The sequence below is a fragment of the Nicotiana attenuata genome, chromosome 7 (assembly GCF_001879085.1).
Source record: "Nicotiana attenuata strain UT chromosome 7, NIATTr2, whole genome shotgun sequence".
NCBI lineage: Eukaryota > Viridiplantae > Streptophyta > Magnoliopsida > Solanales > Solanaceae > Nicotiana > Nicotiana attenuata.
In genome coordinates this window covers 38,310,447-38,326,219 of record NC_031995.1, presented here as the reverse complement: position 1 = coordinate 38,326,219, position 15,773 = coordinate 38,310,447, and the positions used below count along the sequence as shown (strand labels likewise).

At 42.7% G+C, this 15,773-nt stretch overlaps 1 protein-coding gene across 1 annotated transcript; it reads right to left on the bottom strand.

Annotated features, from left to right (window-relative positions):
- LOC109229976 (RNA-directed DNA polymerase homolog) lies at window positions 3,650-10,012 on the bottom strand. The gene is made up of 3 exons (XM_019395521.1): window positions 9,563-10,012; window positions 4,572-4,643; window positions 3,650-3,784 (listed from the first exon to the last, which is right to left on the bottom strand). Exons 1-3 carry the CDS (start codon window positions 10,010-10,012, stop codon window positions 3,650-3,652), a joined length of 657 nt encoding a protein of 218 aa, XP_019251066.1.

The following is a 15,773-nucleotide window of genomic DNA, read 5'->3' as shown; positions in this document are numbered from 1 at the left end:
CAAGAATAGCTGAAAATTGATTTAAGCCTTACATTAGTCAATAAAGCGACCGCGCTAGAATCACGGGACTCGAGGGGTGCCTTACACCTTCCCCTCGGTCAACAGAATTACTTACTCAGTCTTCTATTTCATAGACCATAAATTAAGAGTCAAATCTTCCTTTTGATAAGGGATTCAATAAAAGGTGACTTGGAACACCAAAACTCAATTCCAAGTGGCGACTCTAAATAATAAATAATCCCTTTTCAAAACGTCACTTCAATTGGAAAAACTCTTCTAACTCAACCTCGTAATAGGGTTGGGGAATAAAAGAGGTGTGATACTTTTCACCGGAGAAGTGCATTTTAGAGTATCAGTTTGTCATCTTTGAGGTAAGTATCTTGCCTAACCTTGTGTGGGGGACTTCCCCTTATGATTTGAGTCTTCTATGCTAATTGTAGACCGTGCATGCGAGGTGACGAATGTGTGCTAGGACTTATTTGTGGGAAATTTGCTCTAGGTTTCTTAGGTCCTTATGTTCATTATGTGGAAGGTATCCCGTTATGATTGGGTTTAATAATTGCTTAAATTGCATCCATATGCTCTATATGATGTTGTTAGCTTTTCTCTAATTCTTACGTGTTATATTGACCCTTGATTACCTTAATTGAAGTGATTGCCTTCCTTATTGTTTTGATACTTCTTGATTGCGAGTTCCTCTATGACTTCGTGCAAATAGGTTACATGTCCAATTGTTGTCGTTACCGGTGTAGTTACCACGTGCTTATTATGTCTTGTTGTTTTGTTGAGGTTGCCGTGCTTCTTGGTTTTTCCGTGACCCTTATTAAGTACTTGTTGATTCCCTTTCCGGGATGTTATTGCTTATGATAGTGTTTCCTTTGCGGGGATATTATTGTTATACTATTGTTCCCTGCTATGATTCTTTTGCGGTTGGTGTTGATTTGTATATTGGGATCGGGTTGCACGTCGCAACAATATTACATGGGATCGAGTTGTACGCCACAACAATAGTATATGGGATCGGGTTTCACGCCGTAACAACGAGTAATAAGGTCGGACAAGTTGGGTCGGGTTGCATGCCGCAACAATATTATATGATTTGGATCGGGTTGCACGCCGCAACAATATTATATGATTTGGATCGGGTTGCACGCCGCAACATCATTATATGATTTGGATCGGGTTGCACGCCGTAACAGTATTATATGATTGGGATCGGGTTGCATGCCGTAACAAGAAAGAATAAGAGTGAATATTGATTCTTATGGTGATAACGAGAGTAAAAGCACGAAGGGTGATGCCGTGCACTTTCTGCTTCTATGTTTATTTGTTGTTATCATTTCAAGTGTTTTTAACTGTTTAAATTCCTTCACTGTTGTAATCCCTTGTGTTAGAACCTACAGTGTTTTCAATACCTCACTGTATATATATATATATATATATATATATATATATATATGTATATATATACACACACACGCGCGTGCCTTTCCATACTTCAAACTTCAATAATTGTTACATCTTTAATTCAATTAGATTCTTAATTATATCCCCTTAAACCGTCTGAGGTTGTATTTTATTTTAAAAAAAATCTCTACTAAGTTTTAAGTTATTAACTCTCATGTTAAAGGTAATAATCCATTCGATGTTGTATGTTAATTAAAGGGGTACTTTCTTTACTCGAATGATTTCAAAAGAAACAACTTCATCTTTTTCTCGCTGGCTTTCCTAATTAGTTTAGAAATTGTAATTTTAGGTAAATGATACTTCTTGGACTTATTGAGTGCATTTGTACGAACATTATGTATTGTATAGCATGTGGAATTTGTTGTTAAAAGTGAGATGAAAAATATAGGGGCATAAGGTGCCATGTGTGCTGAAGGTTCGGAAGTTGAGATTATGATATGAGAAACCGAGGGTTGAGATGGTCGTGATTGTGTACTAGACATGATGTGATTGATTAAGTTAGCCTTCTTTATTTGAATACATTCTTACTTGTCTCTGTTTCTGTTATGTCAGTGTTGATTTACTTGGTTATCCGACTTACACGGTTATTGTTCGTTACTACCCGTGTTCCCCCTTTATTGTTCCTATTGTTTGTACTTTGATTTCTCTTCGCTTTTGATATTACCTCGTTATCTTTATCTCAATAATTATTTATCATATCCGGTTTATTTCATTTGACCAGTAGGTGTCTTGACTGTTCCTCGTCACTACACCATTGAGGTTAGTCTTGATACTTACTGGGCATCGCCGTGGTGCGCTCACACTACACTTCTGTACATTTTTGTGTACAGATCCAGGTATTGTTCGATAGTAGCTATACGGGTTGTCGCAGTGGAGACTCTCGGTAACCTGTTGTTGCGTCTGCAGGCCTCAAGTCACCTTCGTTTGTATTTACGTTCTATTGATTCCTTCTCATTCTGGAACAATGTTGTATTTATTTTTTATAACTACTCTTAGAAAGGCTTATGACTTGTACCACCGATTTTGAAAATTGTGATTTATTGAGAGTTATTTAATTTGAAGTCAGTAAATGCTAATGTTATTTTAGTAAATGTTAGGATTACCTAGTTTAGAGACTAGGTGCCATCACGACTCCTTTGGAGGGATTTTGGGTCGTGAAAATTTGGTATGAGAGCTCTAGGTTCATAGGTGCTACGAGTCAAAAGTAGGTTTAGTAGAGTCTTGCGGATCGGTACGGAGACGTCTGTACTTATCTTCGAGAGGCTACATAATTGTTTGGAAATTCCATTTCTTTCATTCCTTATCGTGCGATATTGATTCAGCTCGAAGTATAAGACTTATATACCTCTACATCCACTCGTATATAATATTACGCTCTCAGCGTTCGCTATGCGCCAGTGGTCAGTGATGCTACAAACGGTTTACAAAGGAGTTAGATATGCTCAGGCATTGTCTCAATGTGCTGTCCGGACTGAAGATATAGAGGTATTGAGAGGCTATTCAATTGTTCATATGGAGGCGCAACAGTTTTTGACATCTCGTTGATGAGTGTGAACTTGGAAATGTTTAATTGGTTGACTAGTCGTTGCAATTGTGGCAAGGTCACGAGGTGGGTGTTGATTGGAAATAGTTGGTGGTATTAGAGTAACTTGTCATATTTGTTGTGCGAGCCGTGAAGGTTAGTTTTGTGGATCATCAGACATTGTTTTCTATGGATTTGCGCCAAGTAGAGGAGTCTAATAGCGGCATTCAGATTGCAGAGTTAGATTTATATCAGTTTTAGCCTAAGGTATGTGTATATGTGGTATTGGTAGGTTCCCGGATTTGGGGTATGACCAGAGTCTGAGATCTTGCACGAGATGATGTTGGGGTTTACAGTATTTCCACGTCAATAATGGATCTACATATCAGCAACAAGGGGAGTCGGAGGAACAACTTCAAATTAACAGGAGGTCTATTCAGCGTTGGTATTGTGGTTGTGGCAGAACGAGATGCTTCAGAGGAAATTCAATGGTTTATGAGTTTCTTGCTACGTGGTTAATGCTAGAGTCATCTGTATATGGGGCTTTGATTGGAGTTATTGTATATCGACTATCCGAAGAAAGGAGTCAGTTTAGTAGTGTTGGGTCAACATAGCAATGGAAGTAAATGGACCTTTTGAGTGGGAATTCTCTACTGGTATTTATGGAAACACTCTTGGATTGGACGGTTTGTGTGACTCGTTTGAGTTGGGGAGGTGCATTCCTGATGGCTTAGTTGCGTGCGGGTGGATCTCGGGGAGTTCTTGATGGGTTGGGCAATGACTTGATTCTGCTGGCTGCTACAGGCATAAGGAATATGTTACACATTGTGGATTTCTTCTAAATAGGTATCAAAAATTAATAGGGTGTTCGCATTGTTGACTGTTATATGTGAAGAGTGTGCATTTTCAGAAAGGACCTTGAGTTTTGGTTCGCGGGAGCGTGACTAGTAGCATGGTGGTTATTGGGTTTTGAGGCTTTCGAGTTCATGCTTTGTTATGCGGCCAGAAACTCTATATCAGTGCTTCAGCATAATAATAGGGTGTAAGTGATATATCAACCATTTGATTTGCGTAATTGAGTATGAGTATGGAGATTTTGGTACCCCCGAGGTTTTGGGGCTAGATGCCCTTGTATGTGGATTATTTCCTGCTTGTGGATTGTGAAGTAACATTGAGGATGAGGTAATTAATTGCATGCATTACTGATAGGTCGCTGTGGATTTTTAGGAAGGATAATTATGTCACAACCCGGATTTCCCACCCTCGGGAGTCGTGATGACGCCTATTATTAGGAGCTAGGCAAGCAAATTATTTATTACCTCTTTTAGCAAACATCGACATTATTAAAAACAACGAAACATTTAATAGAAAAGCGGAAGTCTTAAATTTAATTAACTGAAAGAAATGCGGAAATCCAATATACAAACTCTACCCAAGAACTGGAGTCACAAACTCACGAACGTCTAGAGAATGCTAAATACAATGTCAAAATAAAACATAATTCTGTTTGTTTCGGTACAAGGATAACAAACTAAAATAAAGATAGAAGAGACTCCAGGCCTGCGGACGTCAGCAAGGCTACCTCGGTGTCTCTGGACTGAAGGTCAGCTCCCAATCTGCTACTGCTGTCCAAAGGCTGCTCCGACACCGTGATCTGTGCAAAAAGATGCACAGAGTGTAGTATCAGCACAACCGACCTCATCTGCTTGTAAGTGCTTGGCCTAACCCGGCGAAGTAGTGACGAGGCTATACCAGACTATCAAACAAACCTGTGCAGTTCAATATATGTATATATGCAAAAGAAAGGAATACAGAAATTAACCAGTCGAGAGGCAGGGGAGCATGCTATAGGGGCTGTACCAGTTCAGATATAAAATCAATAAATAAGGAACGAAACTGTACAAGTACAACATCAACGAGTGTAGGAAATCAACAGTTGCACGACATCATCCTTCGTGCTTTTACTCTCGTTTTCACCAAAACAATCAAATAAAGTACACGGCATCACCCTTCGTGCTTTACCTCACATAATAATGGCACGGAATGATCCTTCGTGCATTAACACTCATTATCATGGCACAGAATGATCCTTTGTGCATTAGTAATCATATCATGGCACAGAATGTTCCTTCGTGCACTAGTAATCATATCATGGCACGGAATGTTCCTTCGTGCATTAGTAATCATATCATGGCACAGAATGTTCCTTCGTGCATTAACATATTCTCAACACAAATTGTGCACGACATCAACTTTCGTGCTTTATCCCTCTTCCTCACCCAAGAAACAATCACAACCAATGGGATGAGGGAATAGTCAAATAATAATAGAAATCCCGGTAAGGGAAAACACAAGTAAACAGTTGAATCCCGGCAAGGGAACAACAACAACAACTTTCACATCCCTGCAAGGGAGATAATCAAAATACGAAAACAACCCGGCAAGGGAATAATCACATCTCTTTCTCTTCCTTTCATTTCTTACTCTATAATTTACTTTATCATTCGAGCCAACTCTCCAAAGGGTTTACAATTCATAATTTCTTTCTCATACTCTTTCATTACATAGAAATCATCAATTAAGCATGGAAGTGTCACAACAAAATCAGAGTAAACACAATATAAGGACTCACGGTCATGCTAGACACCAGTGTTTAGATACTCGTCACGATGCCGATACACCATACTCGACAATTAGCAATTAGCAAACAAGACTCTACTCCTATTCCCTCAAGCTAAGGTTAGACAAAACACTTACCTCAACTTTCACGGCTAAATCAATCCACAACGACCGCTTTCCCTCTCGAATTCGGCTCCAACTCAATCAAATCTATGAAATAACGACATTATAATATCAATAATAGCTAAACAAATCAAACCCAATGCCTAAATAATGATTCCCAACCTTTCTTCCAAAAATTCCAAAAATCGACCCCAGGCCCGCATAGTCAAAACACGAGGTTCGAACAAATTTCATATCACCCATTCCCCCACGAGCCCGAATATACAATTTCTTTTCAAATTCAACCCCAAAACGAGGTCTAAATCGAAGAAAATTGAAAAGCCCTAACTCTATCCATTTCCCCCAATTTCAACCCTAGATTACATGTTTTAGGCCTCGGATTTCAATAGATGATGATAGAGAATGAACAAAACGAGTCAGATAATGCTTACCCAAGAAGGTTTGGTGAAGAAATGCTCTAAAAGTCGCCTAGCAGCTGTGGAGAAGAAGGAGTTCGTGTATATTTTGAATGAAACCCGACTGTTATGTTTTTGGACGTTTTAAATCACTAGGCCAGAATGCTCTATGCGATCGCGGAAGGAGGATTGTGATCGCATAGGGAAGGGGGGGGGGGAGTAAAGCATTGCGATCGCATAAGAGCTGGTGCGAACACATAGAAGAAAAAGGGCTGAGCACTCCAGGTTTGGCTTAATCAAACGCGATCGCGGAAGGGTAATGCGATCGCATAGAATGAAGGGGGCTAAGGTACGCGATCGCAGATGATTCCATGCGATTGTATAGAACAAAAAACGGACCTCACCAATTAACTCTACGCGATCACAGAAGGGAGTATGCGATCGCAGAGTCCATTTTATCTGAACACCAGCAACAACAGATTTCTGCAAATTTCTTAAGTTCAAAAACACTCCGACACCTACCCAAAACACACCCGAGTCCTTGGGGCTCCTAACCAAACACACATACTAACTCAACAACATCCTAAGAACTTAACCGTGCGATCAAATCGCCAAAATAACATCATAAACGAGGAATCAAACCTCAAAATCATCACTTTTTTCATCAAACTTCCTTAACTTTCATTTTTAGAGATTTAGGTCCAAAACACGTCAAATGACGTCCGATTTCAACCAAATTTCACACAAACATCTTAAATCACATATAAGAGCTGTATCGGGCGCTAGAACCAAAATACGGGCCCGATACCAACACGTTCTAATCAATTTTCATCTCAAGTTTCCATATTAATTTTAGAAAAACAATTTCTTTTAAAAATTCATTTCTCGCGCTCGGGATCTCGGATTTCGATTTCGAGCATATGCCCGAGTCCCATATTTTTCTACGGACCCTCCGGGACCGTCGAATCATGGGTCCGAGTCCATTTACCCAAAAGGTTGACCAAAGTCCACTTTAATTATTTTAATACAAAATTTTAGCATTTTTCATATAATTTAACAAATAAGCTTTCCGGCTACACGCCCGGACTGCACACGCAAATCGAGGCGACTAAAAATAAGATTTTTAAGGCCTCGGAAGTACGGAAAAAGGGAGAAAACAGGTGATGAACCTTTGGGTCGTCACATTCTCCACCTCTAAAACAACCGTTCGTCCTCGAACGGACAAAAGAATGAAGTACCTGAGTCGGGAAATAGATGAGGATAACGGCTCCGCATATCAGACTCCCAGGTCGATGCCTCAGGAGGCTGACCTCTCCACTGAACACGCACTGAAGGAAAACTCTTCGACCTCAACTGTCGAACATGCCGGTCTAAAATGGCCACCTGCTCCTCTTCGTAAGACAGATCCTTGTCCATCTGGACAGTGCTAAAATCTAACACGTGGGATGGATCGCCGTGATACTTCCGGAGCATAGACATAGGAAACACTGGATGCACAGCTGACAAGCTAGGTGGCAAGGCAAGTCTATAATCCACCTCTCCCACACGATCGAGAATCTCAAACGGACCAATGAACCTAGGGCTAAGCTTGCGCTTCTTCCCGAATCTCATCACGCCTTTCATAGGCGACACACAGAGCAATACTCACTCACCAACAATAAAAGCAACATCTCGAACCTTGTGGTCTGCATAAATCTTCTGCATGGACTGAGCTGTACGAAGCCTATCCTGAATAATTCGAACCTTATCCAAGGCCTCCTGAACCAGATCCGTACCCAATAACCGAGCCTCTCCTGGCTCAAACCATCCATATGGAGACCGACATCGCCTACCATACAATGCCTCATATGGAGCCATCTGAATGCTGGACAGTAGCTGTTGTTGTAGGCGAACTCTGCTAAAGGCAAAAACTGGTCCCACGAGCCTCCAAAATCAATGACATAGGCTCGGAGCATATCCTCTAGAATCTGAATAGTCCTCTCGGACTGACCGTTCGTCTAGGGATGAAATGCTGTACTCAACTCAACCTGGGTCCCCAAGTCTCGCTGAACTGTTTTCTAGAAGCGCGAGGTAAACTGCGTACCCCTGTCCGAAATGATAGATACTGGCACCCCATGAAGGCGAACAATCTCTTTAATGTAGATCTCAGGTAATCTCTCGGATGAATAGGTGGCTGCAACAGGAACAAATTGCGCTGACTTGGTCAGCCTATCAACAATGACCCAAACTACATCGAACTTATTCCGAGTCATCGGAAGTCCCGTAACGAAATCCATGGTAATCCTCTCCCAGTTCCACTCGAGAAGCTCAATCCTTTGAAACAATCCACCAGGCCTCTGATGCTCATACTTAACCTGCTGACAGTTCAAACATCGAGCCACATATTTAACTATATCTTTCTTCATTCTACGCCACCAATAGTGTTGCCTCAGATCCTGATACATCTTCGCGTCGCTTGGGTAAATAGAATACCGGGAACTATGGGCCTCCGCTAAGATCAACTCTCGAATCCCATCAACATTAGGCATACAAACTCGCCCCTGCAATCTCAAAACACCATCATCATCTAAGGTCACCTTCTTGGCACATCCACGCTGCACCGTGTCTCTCAGGACACACAAATGGTGATCATCAAACTGCCGATCACGGATACGCTCTAATAATGAAGAACGAGCAACCGTGCAGGCTAACACTCTGCTAGGCTCAGAAATATACAACCTCACAAGTCTATTGGCCAAGGCCTGAACATCCAAAGCAAGCGATCTTCGGCTGACCAGAAAATAAGCAAGACTACCCATGCTGGCGGACTTCCTACTCAATGCATCGGCCACCACATTGGCCTTTCCCGGGTGATACAAGATAGTAACATCATAATCTTTCAACAACTCCAACCACCTTCTCTGCCTCAAATTCAACTCTTTTTGTTTGAACAGATACTGAAGACTCTTGTGATGAGTGTAAACCTCACATGTCACACCATACAAATAATTCCTCCAAATCTTCAATGCATGAACGATGGCTGCCAACTCAAGATCATGAACCAGATAATTCTTCTCGTGGAGCTTCAACTGCCTCGAAGCATAGGCAATGACTCTGTCGTCCTGCATCAATGCTGCACCAAGCCCACTACGAGAAGCATCACAATAGACTGTATAAGGCCCTGAACCCGTGGGCTAAACCAATACTGGTGCCGTAGTTAGAGCTGTCTTGAGCTTCTGAAAGCTCGTCTCACACTCGTCTGACCATCTAAACTGGGCACCCTTCTAGGTCAACCTGGTCATCGGGCCTGAAATAGAAGAGAACCCCTCCACGAACCGATGGTAGTAGCCTGCTAACCCTAAGAAACTCTGAATCTCTATAGCTGAAGCTGGTCGAGGCCAGTTCTTGACTGCCTCAATCTTCTCGGGTCCACCTGAATACCCTCTGCCGATATAACGTGACCCAGAAATGCAACCGAACGCAACCAGAATTCACACTTCGAGAACTTAGCATATAACTGACTATCCTTCAGAGTCTGAAGAACCACTCTGAGGTGCTGCTCGTGCTCCTCCTGGCTGCTGGAATATATCAGAATATCATCAATAAAGACTATCACGAACAAGTCCAAATAAGGCCTGAACACTCGGTTCATCAACTCCATAAACGCTGCTGGGGCATTGGTCAACCCAAATGACATGACTAAAAATTCATAATGCCCATACCGAGTGCGGAATGCTGTCTTAGGGACATCGGACGCCCTAATCCTCAGCTGATGGTAGCCAGATCTCAAGTCTATCTTTGAAAACACCTTTGCACCCTGAAGCTGGTTGAACAAATCGTCAATCCTCGGCAGTGGATTCTTGTTCTTTATCGTCACATTGTTCAATTGCCGGTAATTAATGCACATCCTCATCAAACCATCCTTTTTCTTCACAAATAACACCGGTGCACCCCAAGGCGAAATGCTGGTTCTAATGAAACCCTTCTCAAGCAAATCCTGCAACTGATCCCTTAACTCTTTCAACTCTGGCGGGGCCATGCGATATGGTAGAATGGAAATGGTGCTGAGTGCCCGGAGCCAGATCAATACAAAAGTTGATGTCCCTGTCGTGCGGCATGCCCGGCAGATCTGAAAGGAAAACCTCGGGGAACTCCTGAACAATAGGAACAGAATCAATAGATGGGACCTTTGCGCTGGAATCGCGAACATACGCCAGATAAGCTAAACACCCCTTATCGACCACGCGTCGAGCCTTCACATATGAAATAACACTACGAGTGGTATGACCTCGGGTCCCTCCCCATTCCAAACGGGGCAAATCTGGTAAAGCCAAGGTCACGGTCTTAGCATGGCAATCCAAGATAGCATGATACAGGTACAACCAATACATCCCTAATATAACGTCGAAATCCACCGTATCTAAGAGCAATAAATCAACACGGGTCTCAAGACCCCTAAGCACCATAACACAGGAATGATGAACTCAGTCGACCACTATAGAATCACCCACCGGTGTAGATACATAAACAGGAATACTCAAAACATCACTAGGCATGACCAAGTATGGTGCAAAATAGGACAACACATACGAATACGTAGACCCAGGGTCAAATAGGACTGAAGCATCTCTATCACCGACCAGAATAGTACCTGTAATGACAGCATCTGATGACTCAGCCTCTGGCCTGGCTGGAAGAGCATAACACCGGGGCTGGGGACCATCTCCCCGAACCACATCTCTAGGACGGTCGGCTACTGGCTGGCCTCCACCTCTGGCGGTCTGAGCTCTACCTCTATGATCTCTACCTCCACCTCTATGGCTTCTACCCCCGCCTCTAGCTGGCTGGGCAGGCTTTGGAACACCTGGTGCCTGAATCATAGGGCGAGGACCCTGCTACTGGGAACTACCTGAAGCTCGAGGGAAAAATCTGACAATGTGACTCGGGTCACCACAAGCGTAACAAGCCCTTGGCTGCTGAGACTGCTGACCCTATCGACCTGAATGTCCTCCCTGAAAACTCTGAAGTGGTGGTGCACTGATGGGAGCTGGTGGTGCACTGAAAGACTGCTGATCGGAATAATGCGGCTGAGAACCACTACCACCTGAAGTACCATGAGAGACCTGGAGAGCTGACTGAAAGGGCCTCGGGGGATAGCCTCTACCATAAGAATCTCTACCTCCGGACGAGGTACCACTGAATCTACCTACATGACGGGGCCTCTTATCTGACCCATGACCACCTCCCTATGCAAGAGCCATCTCTATCCTGCAGGACGCATTGGTCGCCTCCTAAAAAGAAATCTCACTCCCAGCTCCCATGGCCATCTGGAAACGGATCGGCTGAATCAACCCATCAATAAACCTATGCACCCTCTCTCTCTTGGTGGGGAGTATAACAATAGCATGGCGAGCTAGATCAATGAACCGGGTCTCATACTGTGTGACTGTCATAGAGCCCTGTTGGAGGCGCTCGAACTGCCTGCGAAGAGCCTCTCGCTGAGTAACTAGGAGAAACTTCTCCAAAAACAACTTTGCAAATTGGTCCCAAATCAAGGATGGCGACCCTACTGGTTTGGATAAACAATAGTCCCTCCACCAAGTCTTGGCGGATCCTGCTAGGCGAAAGGTGGCGAAGTCGACCCCAATTGTCTCCACAATACCCATAGTCCGAAGAACCTCATGGCACCTATATAAGAAATCCTGTGGATCCTCTGAAGAAGTACCGCTGTATATGGTAGTGAAGAGCTTGGTGAATCGATCCAATCTCCATAGAGCATCGGCGAACATAGCCACAACATCGTTGGTCTGAGCCGTTATACCCGGCTGAACTGCCAGCTAGCTGCACCACTAAAACTTGAGCCCGAGGAGCTACCTGCTCCGGAGTACGTGTAGCAGGAGTTTGAACTCCTCATCCAGCCTGAGAAGTGGCTGGTGCTACTGGAAGCAAACCCGCTCGAGTGACGTTCTCCATAAGGCCTACCAATCCGACCAAAGCGTCCTGAAGAACTGGGGTGGCTATGAACCCCTCTGGGACCTGAGCTGGGCCCACCGGAGCTGCTGGAGCTGGAACCTCCTCGTCATAATCAATATGAGGCTCCACCTCTAGGGCTGCTGCTCGAGGCTGAGCTCTTCCCCAGCCTCGGCCTCGCCCTCTGCCCCTAATAGGAACTGTTGCTGCGAGCTCGGGCTACTAAGCGGTAGAAGAGGAAGCACGTGTTCTCTCCATCTGCGAAAGAACAGAGTAGAAAGACAATCAGTATTTGAGAAACAAAATCGCACGACAAGAAAGAACAAAAGTGAAATTTTCCTAACTCTGTAGCCTCTGGGGATAAATACAGACGTCTCCGTACCAATCCCTCAGACTCTGCCGAGTTTGTTCGTGAGTTGTGAGACTTATACAACCTAGTGCTCTGATACCAACTTGTCACGACCTGGATTTCCCACCCTCGGGAGTCGTGATGGCGCCTACTGTTAGGAGCTAGGCAAGCCAATTATTTATTACCTCTTTTAGCAAACATCGACATTATTAAAAACAACGAAACATTCAATAGAAAAGCGAAAGTCTTAAATATAATTAACAGAAAGAAATGCGAAAATCCAAGATACAAACTCTACCCAAGAACTGGAGTCACAAACTCACGAACGTCCAGAGAATGCTAAATATAATGTCTGAATAAAATATAATTCTGTTTGTTCCGGTACAAGGATAACAAACTAAAGTAAAGATAGAAGAGACTCCGGGCCTGCGGACGTTAGCAAGGCTACCTCGGTGTCTCTGCACTGAAGGTCATCTCCCAATCTACTACTGCTATCCAAAGGCTGCTCCGACACCGTGATTTGTGCAAAACGATGCACAGAGTGTAGTATCAGCACAAACGACCCCAGGTGCTTGTAAGTGCCTGGCCTAACCCCGGCAAAGTAGTGACGAGGCTAGACCAGACTACTAAACAAACCTATGCAGTTCAATATATGTATATATGCAACAGAAAGAAATACAAAAATTAACCAGTTAAGAGGGAGGAGACCATGCTATAGGGGCTCTACCAGTTCAGATATTAAATCAATAAATAAGGAATGAAATTGTACAACTACAACATCAACGAGAGTAGGAAATCAACAGTTGCACGACACCATCCATCGTGCTTTTACTCTCATTTTTACAAAAACAATCAAATAAAGTACACGGCATCACCCTTCATGCTTTACCTCACATAATAATGGCACAGAATGATCCTTCGTGCATTAACACTCATATCATGGCACAGAATGATCCTTCGTGCATTAGTAATCATATCATGGCACGGAATGTTCCTTCGTGCATTAGTAATCATATCATGGCACGGAATGTTCCTTCGTGCATTAGTAATAATATCATGGCACGGAATGTTCCTTCGTGCATTAACATATTCTCAACACAAATCGTGAACGGCATCAACCTTCATGCTTTATCACTCTTCCTCACCTAAGCAACAATCACAACCAATGGGACGAGGGAATAGATAAAAAATAATAGAAATCCCGGCAAGGGAAAACACAAGTAAATAGTTAAATCCTGGCAAGGGAACAACAACAACAACTTTTACATCCCGGCAAGGGAGATAATCAAAATACGAAAACAACCCGGCAAGGGAATAATCACATCTCTTTTTCTTCCTTTAATTTCTTACTCTATAATTTACGTTATCATTCGAGCCAATGCTCCAAAGGGTTTGCAATTCATAATTTCTTTCTCATACTCTTTCATTACATAGAAATCATCAATTAAGCATAGAAGAGTCACAACAAAATCAGAGTAAACACAATATAAGGACTCACGGTCATGCTAGATACTAGTGTATAGATACTCATCACTATGCCTATACACCGTACTCGACAATTAGCAATTAGCAAACAGGACTCTACTCATATTCCCTCAAGCCAAGGTTAGACCAAAAACTTACCTCAACTTCCACGACTAAATCAATCCACAACGACCGCTTTCTCTCTCGAATTCGGCTCCAACTCAATCAAATCTATGAAATAACGACTTTATAATATCACTAATAGCTAAACATATCAAACCCAATGCCTAAATATAGATTCCCAACCTTTCTTCCAAAACTTCCAAAAATCGACCCCGGGCCCGCTTAGTCAAAACACGAGGTTCGAACTAATTTCATATCACCCATTCCCCCACGAGCCCGAATATACAATTTCTTTTTAAATTCGACCCCAAAACGAGGTCTAAATCGAAGAAAATTGAAAAGTCCTAACTCTACCCATTTCCCCCAATTTAAACCCTAGATTACATGTTTTAGGCCTATGATTTTAATAGATGATAATAGAGAATGAATAAAACGAGTTAGATAATACTTACCCAAGAAGGTTTGGTGAAGAAATGCTCTAAAAGTCACCTAGGAGGTGTGGAGAAGAAGGAGTTCGTGTGTATCTTGAATGAAACCCGACTATTCGGTTTTTGGAAATTTTAAATCACCGGGGCAGAATGCTCTATGAGATCGCGGAAGGAGGATTGCGATTGCATAGGTAAGGGAGGGGGGGGGNGGGGGGGGGGGTAAAGCATTGCGATCGCATAAGAGCTGGTGCGAACTCATAGAAGAAAAAGGGCTGAGCACTCCAGGTTTGGCTTAATGAAACGCGATCGCGGAAGGGTAATGCGAACACATAGAACGAAGGGGGCTAAGGTACGCGATCACAGATGATTCCATGCGATCGCATAGAACAGAAAATGGACCTCACCAATTAACACTACGCGATCGCAGAAGAGAGTATGCGATCGCAGAGTACATTTTATCTGAACACCAGCAACAACAGATTTCTGTAAATTTCTTAAGTTCAAAAACATTCCGACACCTACCCGAAACATACCCCAGCCCTCGGGGCTCCTAACAAAACACACATACTAACTCAACAACATCCTACAAACTTAACCGTGCGATCAAATCACCAAATTAACATCAATAACGAGGAATCAAACCTCAAAATCATCACTTTTTTCATCAAACTTCCTAAACTTTCTTTTTTACAGATTTAGGTCCGAAACAAGTCAAATGACGTCCGATTTCAACCAAATTTCACAAAAACATCTTAAATCATATATAAGACCTGTACCGAGCACCGAAAAAAAAATACAGGCCCGGTACCGATAATTTCTAATCCATTTTCGTTTCAAATTTCCATATTAATTTTAGAAAAATAATTTCTTTTAAAAATTCATTTCTCAGGTTCGGGATCTCGGATTTCAATTTTTGGCATATGCCCGAGTCCCATATTTTTCTACGGACCCTCCGGGACTGTCAAATCACGGGTCCGGGTTCGTTTACCCAAAATGTTGACCAAAGTCAACTTTAATCATTTTAATACCAAATTTTAGCATTTATCACAGAATTTAACATATAAGCTTTCCGGCTACGCGCCCGTACTGCGCACACAAATCGAGGTGACTAAAAACGATGTTTTCAAGGCCTCGAAAGAACGAAAAAGGGAGAAAACAGGTGATGACCCTTTGGGTCGTCACAAATTACCTATCTGGAAATAATCAGGATTTGGGTTGGAGGCAATTTGAAAGCTCAATGAGAATCTGTATCTTGTATCGGGTCCAGTTTGTGTGCTCCTCTGAGATCATCATTATGGTTATGTTATCAAGCAGAATGGATATTATTTGTGCCC

What these genes read in the sequence shown, in the direction of transcription:
- LOC109229976 (XM_019395521.1), bottom strand. Translation starts at nt 10,012, where the DNA reads ATGTGCATTAATTACCGGCAATTGAACAATGTGACGATAAAGAACAAG. An exon ending in CGGTTGCATTTCTGGGTCAC is followed by an intron (nt 4,644 to 9,562) that starts GTTATATCGGCA and finishes CTTTTTGCACAG; the next exon opens with ATCACGGTGTCGGAGCAGCC. An exon ending in TTCAGTCCAGAGACACCGAG is followed by an intron (nt 3,785 to 4,571) that starts GTAGCCTTGCTG and finishes TGCCTGTAGCAG; the next exon opens with CCAGCAGAATCAAGTCATTG.